Raw genomic sequence first — 13,287 nt, 5'->3', positions numbered from 1 at the left:
CGTTGGTACGTAGTACGAACGTAACTGAGACACATGATGTGAGTTTTCGCCGTCGGAGACCCCATATGCAGAGTTGCACACTCTTGGGGGGTTATAATTATACTCTTGCTATGAGCTTACACCAGATCGCATCGATCGCCTCAAGCTGAGAGGATGCGTCGTTCCGGGGCTCTTTGCACCGCTGCTGAAGGCTGAGTACAATAGCCCAACGGAGCATGGACGCCGACGGTTGCCTCCTCTGTCCAAAGGGAATATTTACTCATGCTGATATTAAACCCAGATTTTGTGATTCGACGTACGATTTTTCTTTCGAATGTACATTGTACACCATGCACGAGCTGTTGTGCTATATACAGTGCTATACACCTCTGATGAGCTTTTTTCTTCTTCTTTTTTTCTGCAACTTTTTATTTTCTTCCACCTCTCGTGTATGATTCCGGAAGTTGAACTGACGTGAAACATAGAAAAACATGGTGGCCTTTAATAGGGTGCACGTTGACACTCACGGCAAGTCCAGGATGGTGCTACCACACCAATCATTACACTGGCAACGGGAGCGTAAGAAAAAAAGAAGAAGAGGAAAATGAGAAACTAACAGAATGGACTCGGATGGAGAGCCAAGTGTAGTATCCCTGCCTTGCTTGTACTGAACTGTAGCTGACTACTACATCTATATCCACTGACCTCTAACCATGTCACATGTACACTTACATGCACTGCATGACTCTTGTCACTCCTTTGCTGACAAGCCTGCAAAGCTAATTATATCACTTCTCACTACTTGTGTTTCTCTTGCGCTTGCTGGATGTATCTTTGCTAGTTTAGATCATCACACCTGTATGTACATGTAGAACTAACACCCACATGTTGTACTGTACCTCGGCCTCCCTGACCCTGACTGAGGTCATGCGCACAGTCATGACCCTTTCTAGATCCTGTTTGCATCCATTTGCCAATGCCCTCCCTGGCCTCTGTTCTCCTCCAAAGTTCCGTTTGCTTCTTTCATCCTTATACATTTAGATACTGTTGCTATGCCTTCCCAAGTTCTGTTTGGACTGACACAACAGACTTTTGCCCTTTTTCATGACTCATGGCTCATGCAGACTCTATGATGATCTCCTTCCTTTTCGCCCTATAAAAGCTGCCATGCTTTACTCATTTCTTCAGAACAGAACAGAGTCCCTCCTGGCAGATTGAGCCGGAGCAGTTGTATTCCTTTCAGTGTCCCTCCAGGCAGATTGAGCCGGAGCAGTTGTACACATAACTTCAGGCAGATTGAGCCGAATAACATAATATTAGTCAGTCTTCTTGTGTGTGCCTCCTGATACCACTCGGCGACCTATTACACAAGGACTAATTTATAGAAAAGAAAAAGGACCAAGGAACTACAAGTTACGCTATAATGTCCACTAACACCACCAGTTACTAAACAATCAGCTCATGCAATAACAGTGCAATGTTATCACATGAGCTGATTGTTTAGTAACTGGTGGTGTAGTGGACATTATAGCGTAACTTGTAGTTCCTTGGTCCTTTTTTCTTTTCTAGAAACTAACACCATAGCTCAGTGGTTAGAGCATCGCTAGCTACAAGCGAGGGTCCCTGGTTCGAGTCCTGGTGGTGACAGTCAATTTTTTCTTCAGACTTTTCCCGTTTGTCTCTTTCCCTCAAAACCAGTTAATATTTTATGACTTGGGGCTCCCCGCGTGCTAGTTTGTACGTGAAGTGTGTGGGTACAGTGAGGGCTGCGTCCCACCCGCCTGTTTGGATTCACAGGAAGTGTGAGTTACGAAGTCTGAAGAAAACGTTGAACAGTCTCTGCTTGGATGGCGACTACACCATAGCTCAGTGGTAAGAGCATCGCTAGCTACAAGCGAGGGTCCCTGGTTCGAGTCCTGGTGCTGACAGTCAATTTTTTCTCCAGACTTTTCCCGTTTGTGTCTTTCCCTCAAACTAGTGAAGAAACTAACAGAGTGAGACTTACTCGGCTAGGTCTGGGAATGACTGAAATAGCAAATACAAACATCCGGCAGAGAATGCAAAGAGCGCGCCAAGCAGCAAGAAGGATTTCCGCCGTTTTCCGATCATGCCTGTTTCTCTCGTTGATTCACCTGCGGATGAAATAGAAGGGAACAGACAATGTTTTCGTGCTCAGATTTATGAACAAAGTGATCACTGCTTTTATGTGGTATAGATGCTGGCCTAGCGGTTAAAAAAACCCCAGAGGTCTATACTTTTGAAATGCACTATAAACCCGTATGTATATCAAAACGGCAGAAATATATTTCAGATGTGCACGTGCATAATTATGGATTTCAGATGTACATGTACCGCAAAGTCTTGTATAAAAGCCGCACTTGAATAGAAGCCGCAATTTTGGGCCCATCAAATCACATAATGCCTGGTTTTTGTGTTGACATACATAGAAGTACCTGTCTTGTATAGAAGCCTGCAAAATTTCACCAAGAAAGTCATAGAAGCTGCGGCTTTTATACAAGACGTTACGGTATGTGTCATAAACATGTACATACGTCATACACACTGTTGTGAATTCCAGCAGAAATCCAAGAGAGCTCGATACCGGGAAGGTAGAGCCGTGACACACTAGTCAGAACAACAGATGGCTTGATCAGTCACAACTTAAAGTTTCATGCCATCTCAGGCACTCATCAGGTGATATACGTCATACATGTATAGTTCAAGCCTGAGGCGTCCGGATAAGAGACATGTGAGTGTACTCGTACTAGTACTTGCTTAAATCCGTATGTCGTACGTGCCGGGGAGCGAGGGCAACTTTCATACGTAAATCTCTCTACGGATTTCCGTAGGAAAGCTCTTTCCTACGTTGGGTCCTCCGTAGGACTTTTGAAATATTTTTTGCATTTTCCGCATTTGTCCATGGCAACGTTCAAGCCGCGCGAAACACAAGGTGCACACACCGTACATCACGTGCAAAATGAAATAAAAAACGCGGTTTCGGTTCATGGTGCATGCGGTGGGCGCATGCAGCCAGCGCGTCTCCAAAGCAACAACACATGTTTAGCAGTCGTGGAGAAATCACGTAGAGCGAAACCCAACAGCTCTGATTTTTACGTATGAAAATTCCGTGCAATTCCTACATTATTTTCATACGTAATTCCGTAGAGCGAAACCTCCCTATTAACAATTTTTTATGTTTTCATTTCAGCACTTTCCGAAGTAGAAAATGTTGGGTGTGATAAGCTTATCGAGTATAAAATACATGCTATGTCGGTGGCAAATCATGACAAACTGAAAGCCAAAGGGAGAAAGAGACAGGAGGATCGAGATAGAGACAACGGACTTGGAGATACATGTACACTTTGCGAGCATAAATCATCACAACACTCCTGTCCTGACTATAGTTCGAGTCTACATTATTTCGAGTCGAAACAACTCACCAGTACTTGTGGCCTTCACTGTGCTGGCATTGTCACTGGCATGAATAGGCGATCGAGGTCTCACCGACTGAGAAGAAACTGTACCATTCCGGACCGAAAGACTGCCGCTGGGCATTCTGTGTTCAAGACGCCACAGATCAGAGTTCCACTCTTTGAAACGGCCAGACTATTACATTTTTCCAAACCCAAGGTTTGCATGCTTGTTTGTTTTGAAGAAGAGAGTGCACGGTATAGCCACGTGGATCCACGGATGCAAAAAAAACTGTGACTATCATTATTTTTACGAGTCTAGTCTGTGCATATGTGGCCGTGATTATTATGATGACGTCAAACATGATGATTATTTTTGGTGCGTGCTGTGTGAAGTACGGTACCAGATAGTGCTGGGTGATCATCAACATGATCAAGGTGACGGTTGGATCGGATTCAGCTATTTCAGGTGTGACTTTACCGTATTATTTTCATATTTTAATAGGGCAGTCCCCACGGACTCAAGGTCATCTGCACCAGGATCACAGGCCAGCCACTCCCAGTATTACATTGTAGTGAGTGAATGTGTCTTCCCTGGCAACTCGGGCCTTGGTACAATGAAGCAAAATTTATTATGGAAGGACAGCCACTCAAACGTGTGCATGGTGTCATGGTGGGTTCATACCAGGGAGCCGTACAAAGGTTTATACGACTCCCTGATGCATACGGAAAACTGAATTGAAATAGATCCGAAAGTCAGCGTCGTCACTACTCCGCGGCCTGGCACTGTGACGTACATGTAACACTTAAACATCTCTTCTTACAGCCCTATCATGGCCTGTGGCAATGCACTCGAGTCCGCTCATGCAACGTGATAACGCAAAGCGCCCCAGCCGAAACACGTGCACAATAGGGGAACATTCCAAAGAGGTTGGATTCAACAATCAGTCGCGCAAAGTATTATAATATTATGACTCATATGAGATTCCGACTCCGTCTGCTCGCACTCGGGGCAAAACAAAAAAATAATTTCTTTCTTATCTTGGATCATGGAATGCAAACTTATAAAAATAATAAGACCCTAGAAGGGTCTTGGACAACTCTTATCTCTACATTGGTGAAAAACGGTGAAAACGGTAAAGCACACGCACACACACACACACACACACACACACACACACACACACACACACACACACACACACACACACACCACACCACACACCACACACACACACACAGGGCTCCTAAAGTATCTGAAAAAGGGGCAGCACAGAAGAAAGAATGAGAAGGAACAGCAGCTGATACTAGAGTGTAGAAGATTAAAAGGAGCCAGGACAGCTGACGGCAAGGGGCGACATCGCTGAGGAATGCTAAAATAAAATAAAATTGAATTGACGGTGGCTGTGGGCCAGGACGGACAGGCTATTACCGGTCAAGGAAACCTGGTGGTACAAGCTGGTCATTCTAGAAAGGTCAATCAACAAACTTGTGATCAGCAGGCAAATAATGCCGCTTCGGTCTAGGGTGCTGACAAAACGGAAGAGTCTAATGACCACGTCCCAAAGTGGGCGAGTCGTTTCGTTTCGAACATGTCGCTAATAGCTTGTGGTTCGTAGGTAATGCCTAATAGGGCTCCAATGTCATGTGACATAGGAGCAGAGCATAATTAAATTTAAAAAACTACACAACACTGTAGTGGAGGTCACTACATGTAGAAGGTGGTAAGTACCGGTAGGACTGCTAAGAGGAGAGAGTACTCGTGTATTCTCCTCGTGATTTCAACATAGGACGAGGCACCGCGGGTAACACGTGCAGGCTACCCAGCGGCCTAGGACGGGAGTTTCAAGCCGTAGAAGTCGACGGCGGTGTCGCGGAAAATGCGCCGCAGGTCGGCGTCACTGCAGCCCGCGGCAACGGCCAGGTCGTGATAGGCCTGATAGACTTTGGCGTAGGAATCGGCCGCCAGCAGACAGACGGGCCAGTCAGACCCGTACATGGTGCGCTCCGCACCGAACAGCCCGATGATGTACTGCAGAACAGCAGTTGCAGGAGAACAGCACACAGGAGGAGAAGAAGAGATCAGCTTGTGCACTGCCCGCTGTGTACATGTACATGTTATTAACATGGAAGGCGATTGATTACACTATGGCCTATAGGCAGTCTGTAGATAGTGCCAGTCATTCCTTCATCAGACGGTGTATTCCAGCACATGTGCTACACACACATGTGCATCCATCGTAGCCTTGGATAATACCAATACCCACAGCATGTTACCCAGCGCTAAGCGGCCCATCACGTTTTTAATCAGACTGTAAGAAAGGCTGACACCCTTCCTCCCCACCCCCCCCCCCCCACCCCCCCACACACACACACACGCACCCGCGGTAGACAACTTAACTTACTGTTGCGTAATCCTGGAGGTCGGACATGGTCCATGAGGCATGATTGGCTTCAGTCACAAAACCAGACCTACAATTCACCAGGCAGAATGACATCACGAGGAAAGTTACAGACAGGTCTGTTCACAGTACAACGTAAACAGCAACTACATGTACTTCTACTACGAATGGCAACGATTTGCTCTTTAATACTGGTGTGAATATGTTAAACGTTAAAACGTATTCACACCAGTAAGAACAGCACATTGAAGCCCGTCCAAGCCAATCACTATATTGTAAGTCCTCCAAACCCTATGGTCCCGCTGTACAGGTAGTCTCTCTAACCCAGATCAGTCGACTGGACACGGTGCCCTTCAATCTTAGTGTTCGTGGTACTCTGGGACAGGTGGTCACCTTATCAGCGTGTTCCGCTTGACAGGTTTCATTGAAACGAAAGGCGAATAGAATACCAGCGCATAGGCCGAGCGCTCACTTTCAGATGTAAAAGCCTTTTAATCAGCGCATGCTTGCACAGCTCTGGACTCACAGCTTTACGTAGACGTTGGGGAACACGGCGCACTTGGTGATGTCGTCCTTCCAGGGTTGCACCACGCCGTCCTTGATGAGCGGCTTGGCAATGTGGTCAATGACAAATTTTAACCTACGATGATGGATCACGATGAACAACGAATCAACACAAGACAGTGAAATGAAAGTACAGTGTGCACAGTCGTGACCAGAGAAATCAGACCCGCAAGTCGAATGTACATCGTACCAGAGTTCCACTGCATTGCATCATGGATTGTTTCAGTATAAAGGAGAGTGGATGTTGAGCTATGAACATGACTCACTACCTACTGTACCCACCAGCAATGCCTCGATGACGTGTGTATGAAGTCATGAGTGTGCAATTTATCATTTTCATAGCTGTTTTTAAAATTGCTGTCTCCACACACAAATTTCGGATGTTGAGTTCTCATCCATTCTCGTAGTTGTACATGCAGGGGATGATCACCAGGAGGGAAATTGTCAAATTGACATGAAATATTTTCGTTCCAATACTCAGAGCTAATATTGCGTACCATAGTGACGCGCATATAAGCGCATGTGCCTATACCCGGGCATAAGCGCACCCTCACAAATAAGCGCATGGGCTTATAAGTGAACCTAAATGCAATTCCATCCGCGACACAAAAACACCATGTTCACATAGTTCAATGTGCATTGCGGTGTTGCACAATGTGCATAATTATGCATGGTACCGGTACGCTAGCAGCTCAAGCGCATGCGCCTATGTGTGAGACAAAACGACCTGCCAAAAATAGCAAATAACGCAAAAACTCACTCATAAGCGCACGTGCCTTTATGTGCGTCACTACGGTATGTATGCGTGTGGAAGACCATCACACGTTCCAGTTATTTACCAACTGGCAAGCCTTGGCAATCGGTTAGGATTTGTCGCTAAAAGAGTGGAAGCTGTACAAGTGATACAAACTACGAATTGTACAGATAAATCGATTTTTTTTACACAGGCTGAGTGGAATCTTACTTGGGGAACTCTTTTGCAATAGCTGGGATTGCTGGCAGGTTGGGCGGTCTGCCAGGCACAAACAGACAGGAGTAGAGAGAACACATTCACTTAGTTCAAGAACACACAATTACCATGATATCTGATGAGTGCGAACATCAGAGCAAAACCTGGTTCCCGGCTAGTCATTGCTTGTGTTTGAGGTTTTTTTGTATAGGTGCAAGTACCGTAAAGTCTTGTATAAAAGCCGCACTTGAATACAAGCCGCAATTTTGGGCCCATCAAATCACACATAAGCCTGGTTTTAGTGTTGACATGCATAGAAATACCTGTCTTGTATAGAAGCCTGTCTCACAGAAGCCTGCAAATTTTCACCAAGAAAGTCATAGAAGCCGCGGCTTTTATACAAGACTTTACGGTAATCGATGCAATTAATGCGCAACAATATTGCATTCATCGATAAAAGCATTTATTCCTGACATAAGATAGCTGTGCACTCTGCAGTATTGGTGGACTTTCCGCTTCTGCTTCCCTGTACACACTACTACCACTATCACCTCTAGCACAATACGTAAGCCTAGCTAGACATATGACGGTGGATTGCAGCAGATGTGCACACCAGATCAGGTGCAAAGTTACATTTTACCTCAATAGGAGATCGAACGTCACGCCTTTCTCTTCCAACACACCTAAAGTTGAGGCAGAGACCGACAGACAGACAGGCAGGTTGGCAAAAGCTTGAGTATGATATCCATACGAATTCTGTCTCAAAACCGGCAAATGAGTGTACATCTACATATCATTTTGCACAGAACGACTTCAAATGTTAACGATTTTAATCGTTAGAATTAATTGTTCTTGACTAGTTAGGAGGGAAAGACACAAACGGGGAAGGTCTGAAGAAAAAATTGACTGTCACCACCAGGACTCAAACCAGGGACCCTCGCTTGTAGCTAGCGATGCTCTAACCACTGAGCTATGGTGTAGTCGTCATCCCAGCAGAGACCGTTCAACACTTTCTTCAGACTTTGTAACTCACACTTCCTGTGAATCCATTGTTCGTTAACATTTACTGGTCTTACAGTATGTGGTGGGACAAATCTAGGGTGTCTTACCCAAACCACGTCGGACATCTTCTCTCAAGATCCAGTTGTGATCTGCTTCGTCATGGATGATATGACGAATACCACAGAACTTGGAGTGCGTCTTCAGATTGTCAATGAGATCACCGACCTGGAGCCAGGTGTACAAAACCAAATGCCAAACGGCTGCAAAGGTTATTGTGTGTTCACACTCATGTTTGTGCACGTGCATTCACAGGAAAGGTAACAGATAGAGAAACAGGACAAGAGAAAAAGAGAAAGGGTGAGATAGATAGGGAGAGAGATATATATAGAGAGAGAGAGATAGAGATCGAGAGAGAGAGATAGAGATCGAGAGAGAGAGAGAGGGAGAGAGAGAGCGGCAGGGAGAGAGAGAGAGAGAGAGAGAGAGAGAGAGAGAGAGAGAGAGAGAGAGAAAGAGCGACAGGGAGAGAGAGAGAGAGAGAGAGACAGAGAGAGGGAGAGAGAGTACCTTTGGGTCGGTAAGGTCTACCCATGCAACAACACCAGCTACGGTTGGGACATCCTCCACCAGTTTCAGGATCCAAGCTGCAAGAAGACAGCCCCACCGAAAAAACTAGTATAAGTGGCAAGAGTTTTCTCAACAAGATCAACACCATAGAGAAAGGGTGGTAACACACACACCTGGTGAAGTACCGGTACATGCACGCCTGACTACAAAACGCTCTCTAAGCTGCAAAGTTCTGGCAAAGAGTGCTCCTTTTATCATTGCCCTCATCGGTTTGCACATGGTGCCTAGTCAATGTCTGGCTGGGTGATATCGCCATGCCAAGCTGTTACATCACTTTTAACGCCATTTCGCCAGGTGCGTTTTGACCACCATTTCAGGTTCTACCGTACCGCTTCTATGGTTGTAGCCAATGAGCGACGTTTACGCGGTGGCCTTGATGAGCCGATAAAGGGCACCTAGGAAAACACGGTAGCAATAAAGCCTGCCGTCAATGGCACCCCGTACTCTGTCAGCCTAGCTCGGCAGGGGTCTGTGGCAGTTTTTCGTTGTCAGCTCAGATCGCATCTCACATTCGGCTGTAAACATGCTCTGGTACCTGGAAACAGCAAAAGGGCAAATTCAGGCCGCAGAACTCGTAATCCGCATGCGCGGGCAATCGTTCATTCTCTTTCCTTTTGAGTCAGTTTTCGACGGATTTGGTGGTTTTGGTAGTTTGTGTAACCTTTCGTATATTGTTGATATGGAGCCTGCTGCCAAAAAGAGATTCGTGGCCGCCTCTGACGAGGATATTACAGAGATTTTGAATTTGAGCCAAAGAGTACCTAAGTCCACAAAGGACACGACCTCTACGTGGCTGTCGATGTTGGAAAAAAGTTTGAAGGACAACAATCTGTAATGCCACCTGCGGAAGTGCACCCAAGAGGAGCTGAACAATGTGGTCTGCCGTTGCTATGCTTCCATGAGACGGAAAGACGGCGGCTACTACCAATAGCCCGGGTACCATGGTTTCCGGGCTGCCATCCAGCGCCAGTTTACAAGTCATGACCTTCAGCTCAACGTCCACACTGACGTTGAGTTCCAGAAATCCAATGATGTTCTGGATGGCGTTCTGAAAAAGAACAAACGTGAAGGATACAGTAATCCTGTCCAACACAAAGATCCAATCACCGACATTCACACGGACAAGATATCTTATTTCTTTGAAAGAAGCGAAACGGCGGAGAACCTGATCAGGCATGTTTGGGTTTTCCTCAAACTCCATCTTGGCCTCCGTGGTCGCGAGGTCCAGCGCAAGATACCGGAGGCCGATATTAGAATTCGGCACCGGTGACCATGGCGAGTTTGCGCGCCTCTCGGCGGACTTTGCTACTAAAAATTATCAAGGCGGGCGCGGGTCTGATCGTCGCGACGCCTGTGCGGGCAAAATCACGGACCAGGCTCAACTGCTGTCATTAAGAATGATGATGCCACAACTGCACCCTAACCGTCCTGCTCTTTTTCAGAGAGCAAAGCAGAATTATGCAACCCAAGATAGAGTATGGTTCTGCAACTCGCCACTCGGCAAGACCATTCTCGGCAATATGATGCCCGAGATTTCAAAGGCCGCCCAACTGACACAGATCTACACCAACCACTGTCTGTGCGCTACTGTTGTGTCGATGTTGCCTGGTGAGGGCAGTGAGCAACGGCACATAATGGCATTGACTGGCCACCGTAGCTCTAACAGCCTGACGTCGTATACGCGGTCGACAACTGCACAAGAAAGACCTATGTCAGACACACTAGCTGTTAAGAAGAGAAACGAAGCAGCACACGGCAGCACAGCAAAGGCCGAGATCGCACAGCCTGAGTCCGTGCCCTTGACCGATGTGTTCCCTGGATTTACAGATACGGAGATCGACCTGCTGTCTAGGGACTGGGATAACACATCAACAGCCAGTGTTACACCAGGTCCCAAAACAGCCAGCAGCATCAGTTCAGCTCCTCTGCCAGCAGCCAGCAGAATCTGTTCAGCTCCTCTGCCAGCAGCCAGCAGCATCAGTTCTGCTCCTCTGCCTGTCTCGTTACGGCCACCACAGCCAGACAGCCAGACATGCGATGTGATCGACAGTTGGATTCAGGAAGCAACTGCAACGGAGTTGACGCAGATAGAAACTCCTCGTCCGCAACAGTTCTTCCGGGGAGCAAACTTCCAGGGGGGCTAATATCACATTTAATTTTAATATCAAATAGTTCTACAGCTTCTCTGTACCTGTACATACTTTTTTTCTGAAGCTTCGTATACAGGCCTTAACAAATTTGATCCTCGTCGAAATTATTGTTTAACTTTCTTATTTATCTCGGATGGTGAGCCAATTAAATTATTGTGAAAAGAAGAAGGACAAAATGTCAAAATCGCACTCGCTGACTGTATAAGATCTGGTTACGTTGGTGGACAGTTAGTCATAACTCGTAACATTTCGTCCTTCTTCTTTTCACAATAATTTCTTATTTATAGTAAAGAAAAAGGACCAAGAAACTACAAGTTACGCTATAATGTCCACTAACATCACCAGTTACTAAACAATCAGCTCTTATTATCAGTTTGTTTCTTTGTTATGATTTCTTGTTTTTTTCACTCGTTTTTTTAAAATTATTTTTAATTAAAAATTACTACTGTATAGCAGGAAATTTTCGGACGGAAATATTTTCGGACAAAGCCGAATTTCGACCTTTCGTACGGATTTTATTTTCGTACAGTGCTGCATGCTAAATGCACGTGTTCGCAAGCAGTACCCATGTACAGTGCACATAAAGTCACATGAACAAATTTTAGTACGGAATTACTTTTAGTACAAAAAGGCGGTGTAAGAAATCGTACGAAAATATATTCCATCCGAAAATTTCCTGCTATACAGTATTTCAAATTTGGACTTCACGGAGAATTTCAAGTTTTTAGGAAATTAGAGGCCACATGCCACGTACTGCTCTTTTCTCTCCGAAACTCAACACTTGCAAGCCAGATATGAAGAAAGAAAAAATCATCAGTCACACCACCGGGACTCGAACCAGGGACCTTGCTATTCGCGAGCAATGCTCTAACCAACTGAGCTACAGTATGACTCTTATTCACAGTGATGGTAAATTTATCCTTCTTCGATCAATCCATATCTGGCTTGCATCTTACTGGCAACCCCATGTTATCAAGCGAATGGCCGAGGGCCCTCTTGATTGGTGTGAGTTGCCAGTATGATGCAAGCCAGATATGGATTGATCGAAGAAGGATAGATTTACCATCACTGTGGGTAAGAGTCATACTGTAGCTCAGTTGGTTAGAGCATTGCTCGCGAATAGCAAGGTCCCTGGTTCGAGTCCCGGTGGTGTGCCTGATGATTTTTTCTTTCTTTCATATCTGGCTTGCAAGTGTTGAGTTTCGGAGAGAAAAGAGCAGCACGTGGCATGTGGCCTCTAATTTCCTAAAAATTACTAGTTGGTGCATTTTTAGCGCTACGTGGTTTATAATTTCACTTTTTCTTGATTTTGTTTTTAGCGCTTTCGGGCACTAATCTCATAGTCCAGTCTGGAAATGTACTACTCTGACTCCCGACTGAGATCCAGTGTGATCAGTCAAATAATCTCGCAGTCGTAGTCCAGTCGAGCCACGACGTCCCCGACCTCCACCCCTATATGGTACCGCGCTTATACTGTAAAACGTGTAATTTTAGGTGCATTAAAATTTTGGTGGCAGGCACCTGCCAGGTTTCAGGTGTAATTTAGAATTAGGTGACCAGCGTTCCCTTCACATACAGTGCATACTCTAGTGCCTTTTAGGTGCCTGGTTTCTCTCCGAAATCACCGAAATTAAAGTTACACCGAAAATTACATGTTTTACAGTATACGCGGCGCAAAGAAAGTGAAAACCTGAAACACGATCATAGAGGTCTGGCAGGACTTTTCGCCTTCATCAAGGCCTCGTGCGTACGGCCGCGGGTGCAGGCATCGGCGCTGCGCACCTTGGCCTGCACCCTTGGCCGTGCGCATTCGGCCTTGATTCAGCCGTAAAGTCCTGCTGGACCTCTATGACTGTCTACTTCTCTATCACGTTTAACGCTGCATTGCAGTCTTCACATCATTCCAGTTGGACCAGTGCAATCGTGCAAACAAGTGAAGCACCACAAACCATCGCAAACAGCGCCGTGCTACTCCGCAAATCTACACTTGAGGATCAAGCAACGTGCCGTGTTGCACCAAGTAGGCCAGTAAAGTGCCACTGCATCTGGGCAATCAACTTCACATCCTCATGCCCCCCCCCCCCCCCCCCCCCGGACCAAGAACAATACATAAGCTCCCCTACCCCCACCGGGAGTGTGCGACTATGCATATGGGGTCTCCGCCGGCGGAAACTCACATCACGTGGTCCACGGGTCGGTTTCGC

The 13,287-nt window shown here is 46.1% G+C and overlaps 1 protein-coding gene across 2 annotated transcripts in view; it reads right to left on the bottom strand.

Moving 5' to 3' along the window:
- The window catches only part of LOC135827759 (L-fucono-1,5-lactonase-like), a 48,849-nt gene that overhangs the window by 27,729 nt on the left and 7,833 nt on the right, over positions 1-13,287 (bottom strand). The window contains exons 3-9 of one of the 2 annotated variants that reach the window (XM_065340208.1): positions 8,874-8,950; positions 8,414-8,531; positions 7,945-7,987; positions 7,320-7,367; positions 6,318-6,431; positions 5,795-5,861; positions 4,397-5,421 (exon numbers count right to left, since the gene is read on the bottom strand). In XM_065340208.1, coding sequence (XP_065196280.1) covers positions 5,221-5,421; positions 5,795-5,861; positions 6,318-6,431; positions 7,320-7,367; positions 7,945-7,987; positions 8,414-8,531; positions 8,874-8,950 — 668 coding nt within the window. In that variant the 3' untranslated portion in view covers positions 4,397-5,220. Of the gene's footprint in view, positions 1-4,396; positions 5,422-5,794; positions 5,862-6,317; positions 6,432-7,319; positions 7,368-7,944; positions 7,988-8,413; positions 8,532-8,873; positions 8,951-13,287 lie in introns of those variants that run through there. The other variant, XM_065340209.1, reaches the window with a different exon arrangement.

Source organism: Sycon ciliatum, chromosome 11 (genome assembly GCF_964019385.1).
Source record: "Sycon ciliatum chromosome 11, ocSycCili1.1, whole genome shotgun sequence".
NCBI classification, from domain to species: Eukaryota; Metazoa; Porifera; class Calcarea; order Leucosolenida; family Sycettidae; genus Sycon; species Sycon ciliatum.
This window is presented reverse-complemented; position numbering and strand designations above follow the sequence as displayed.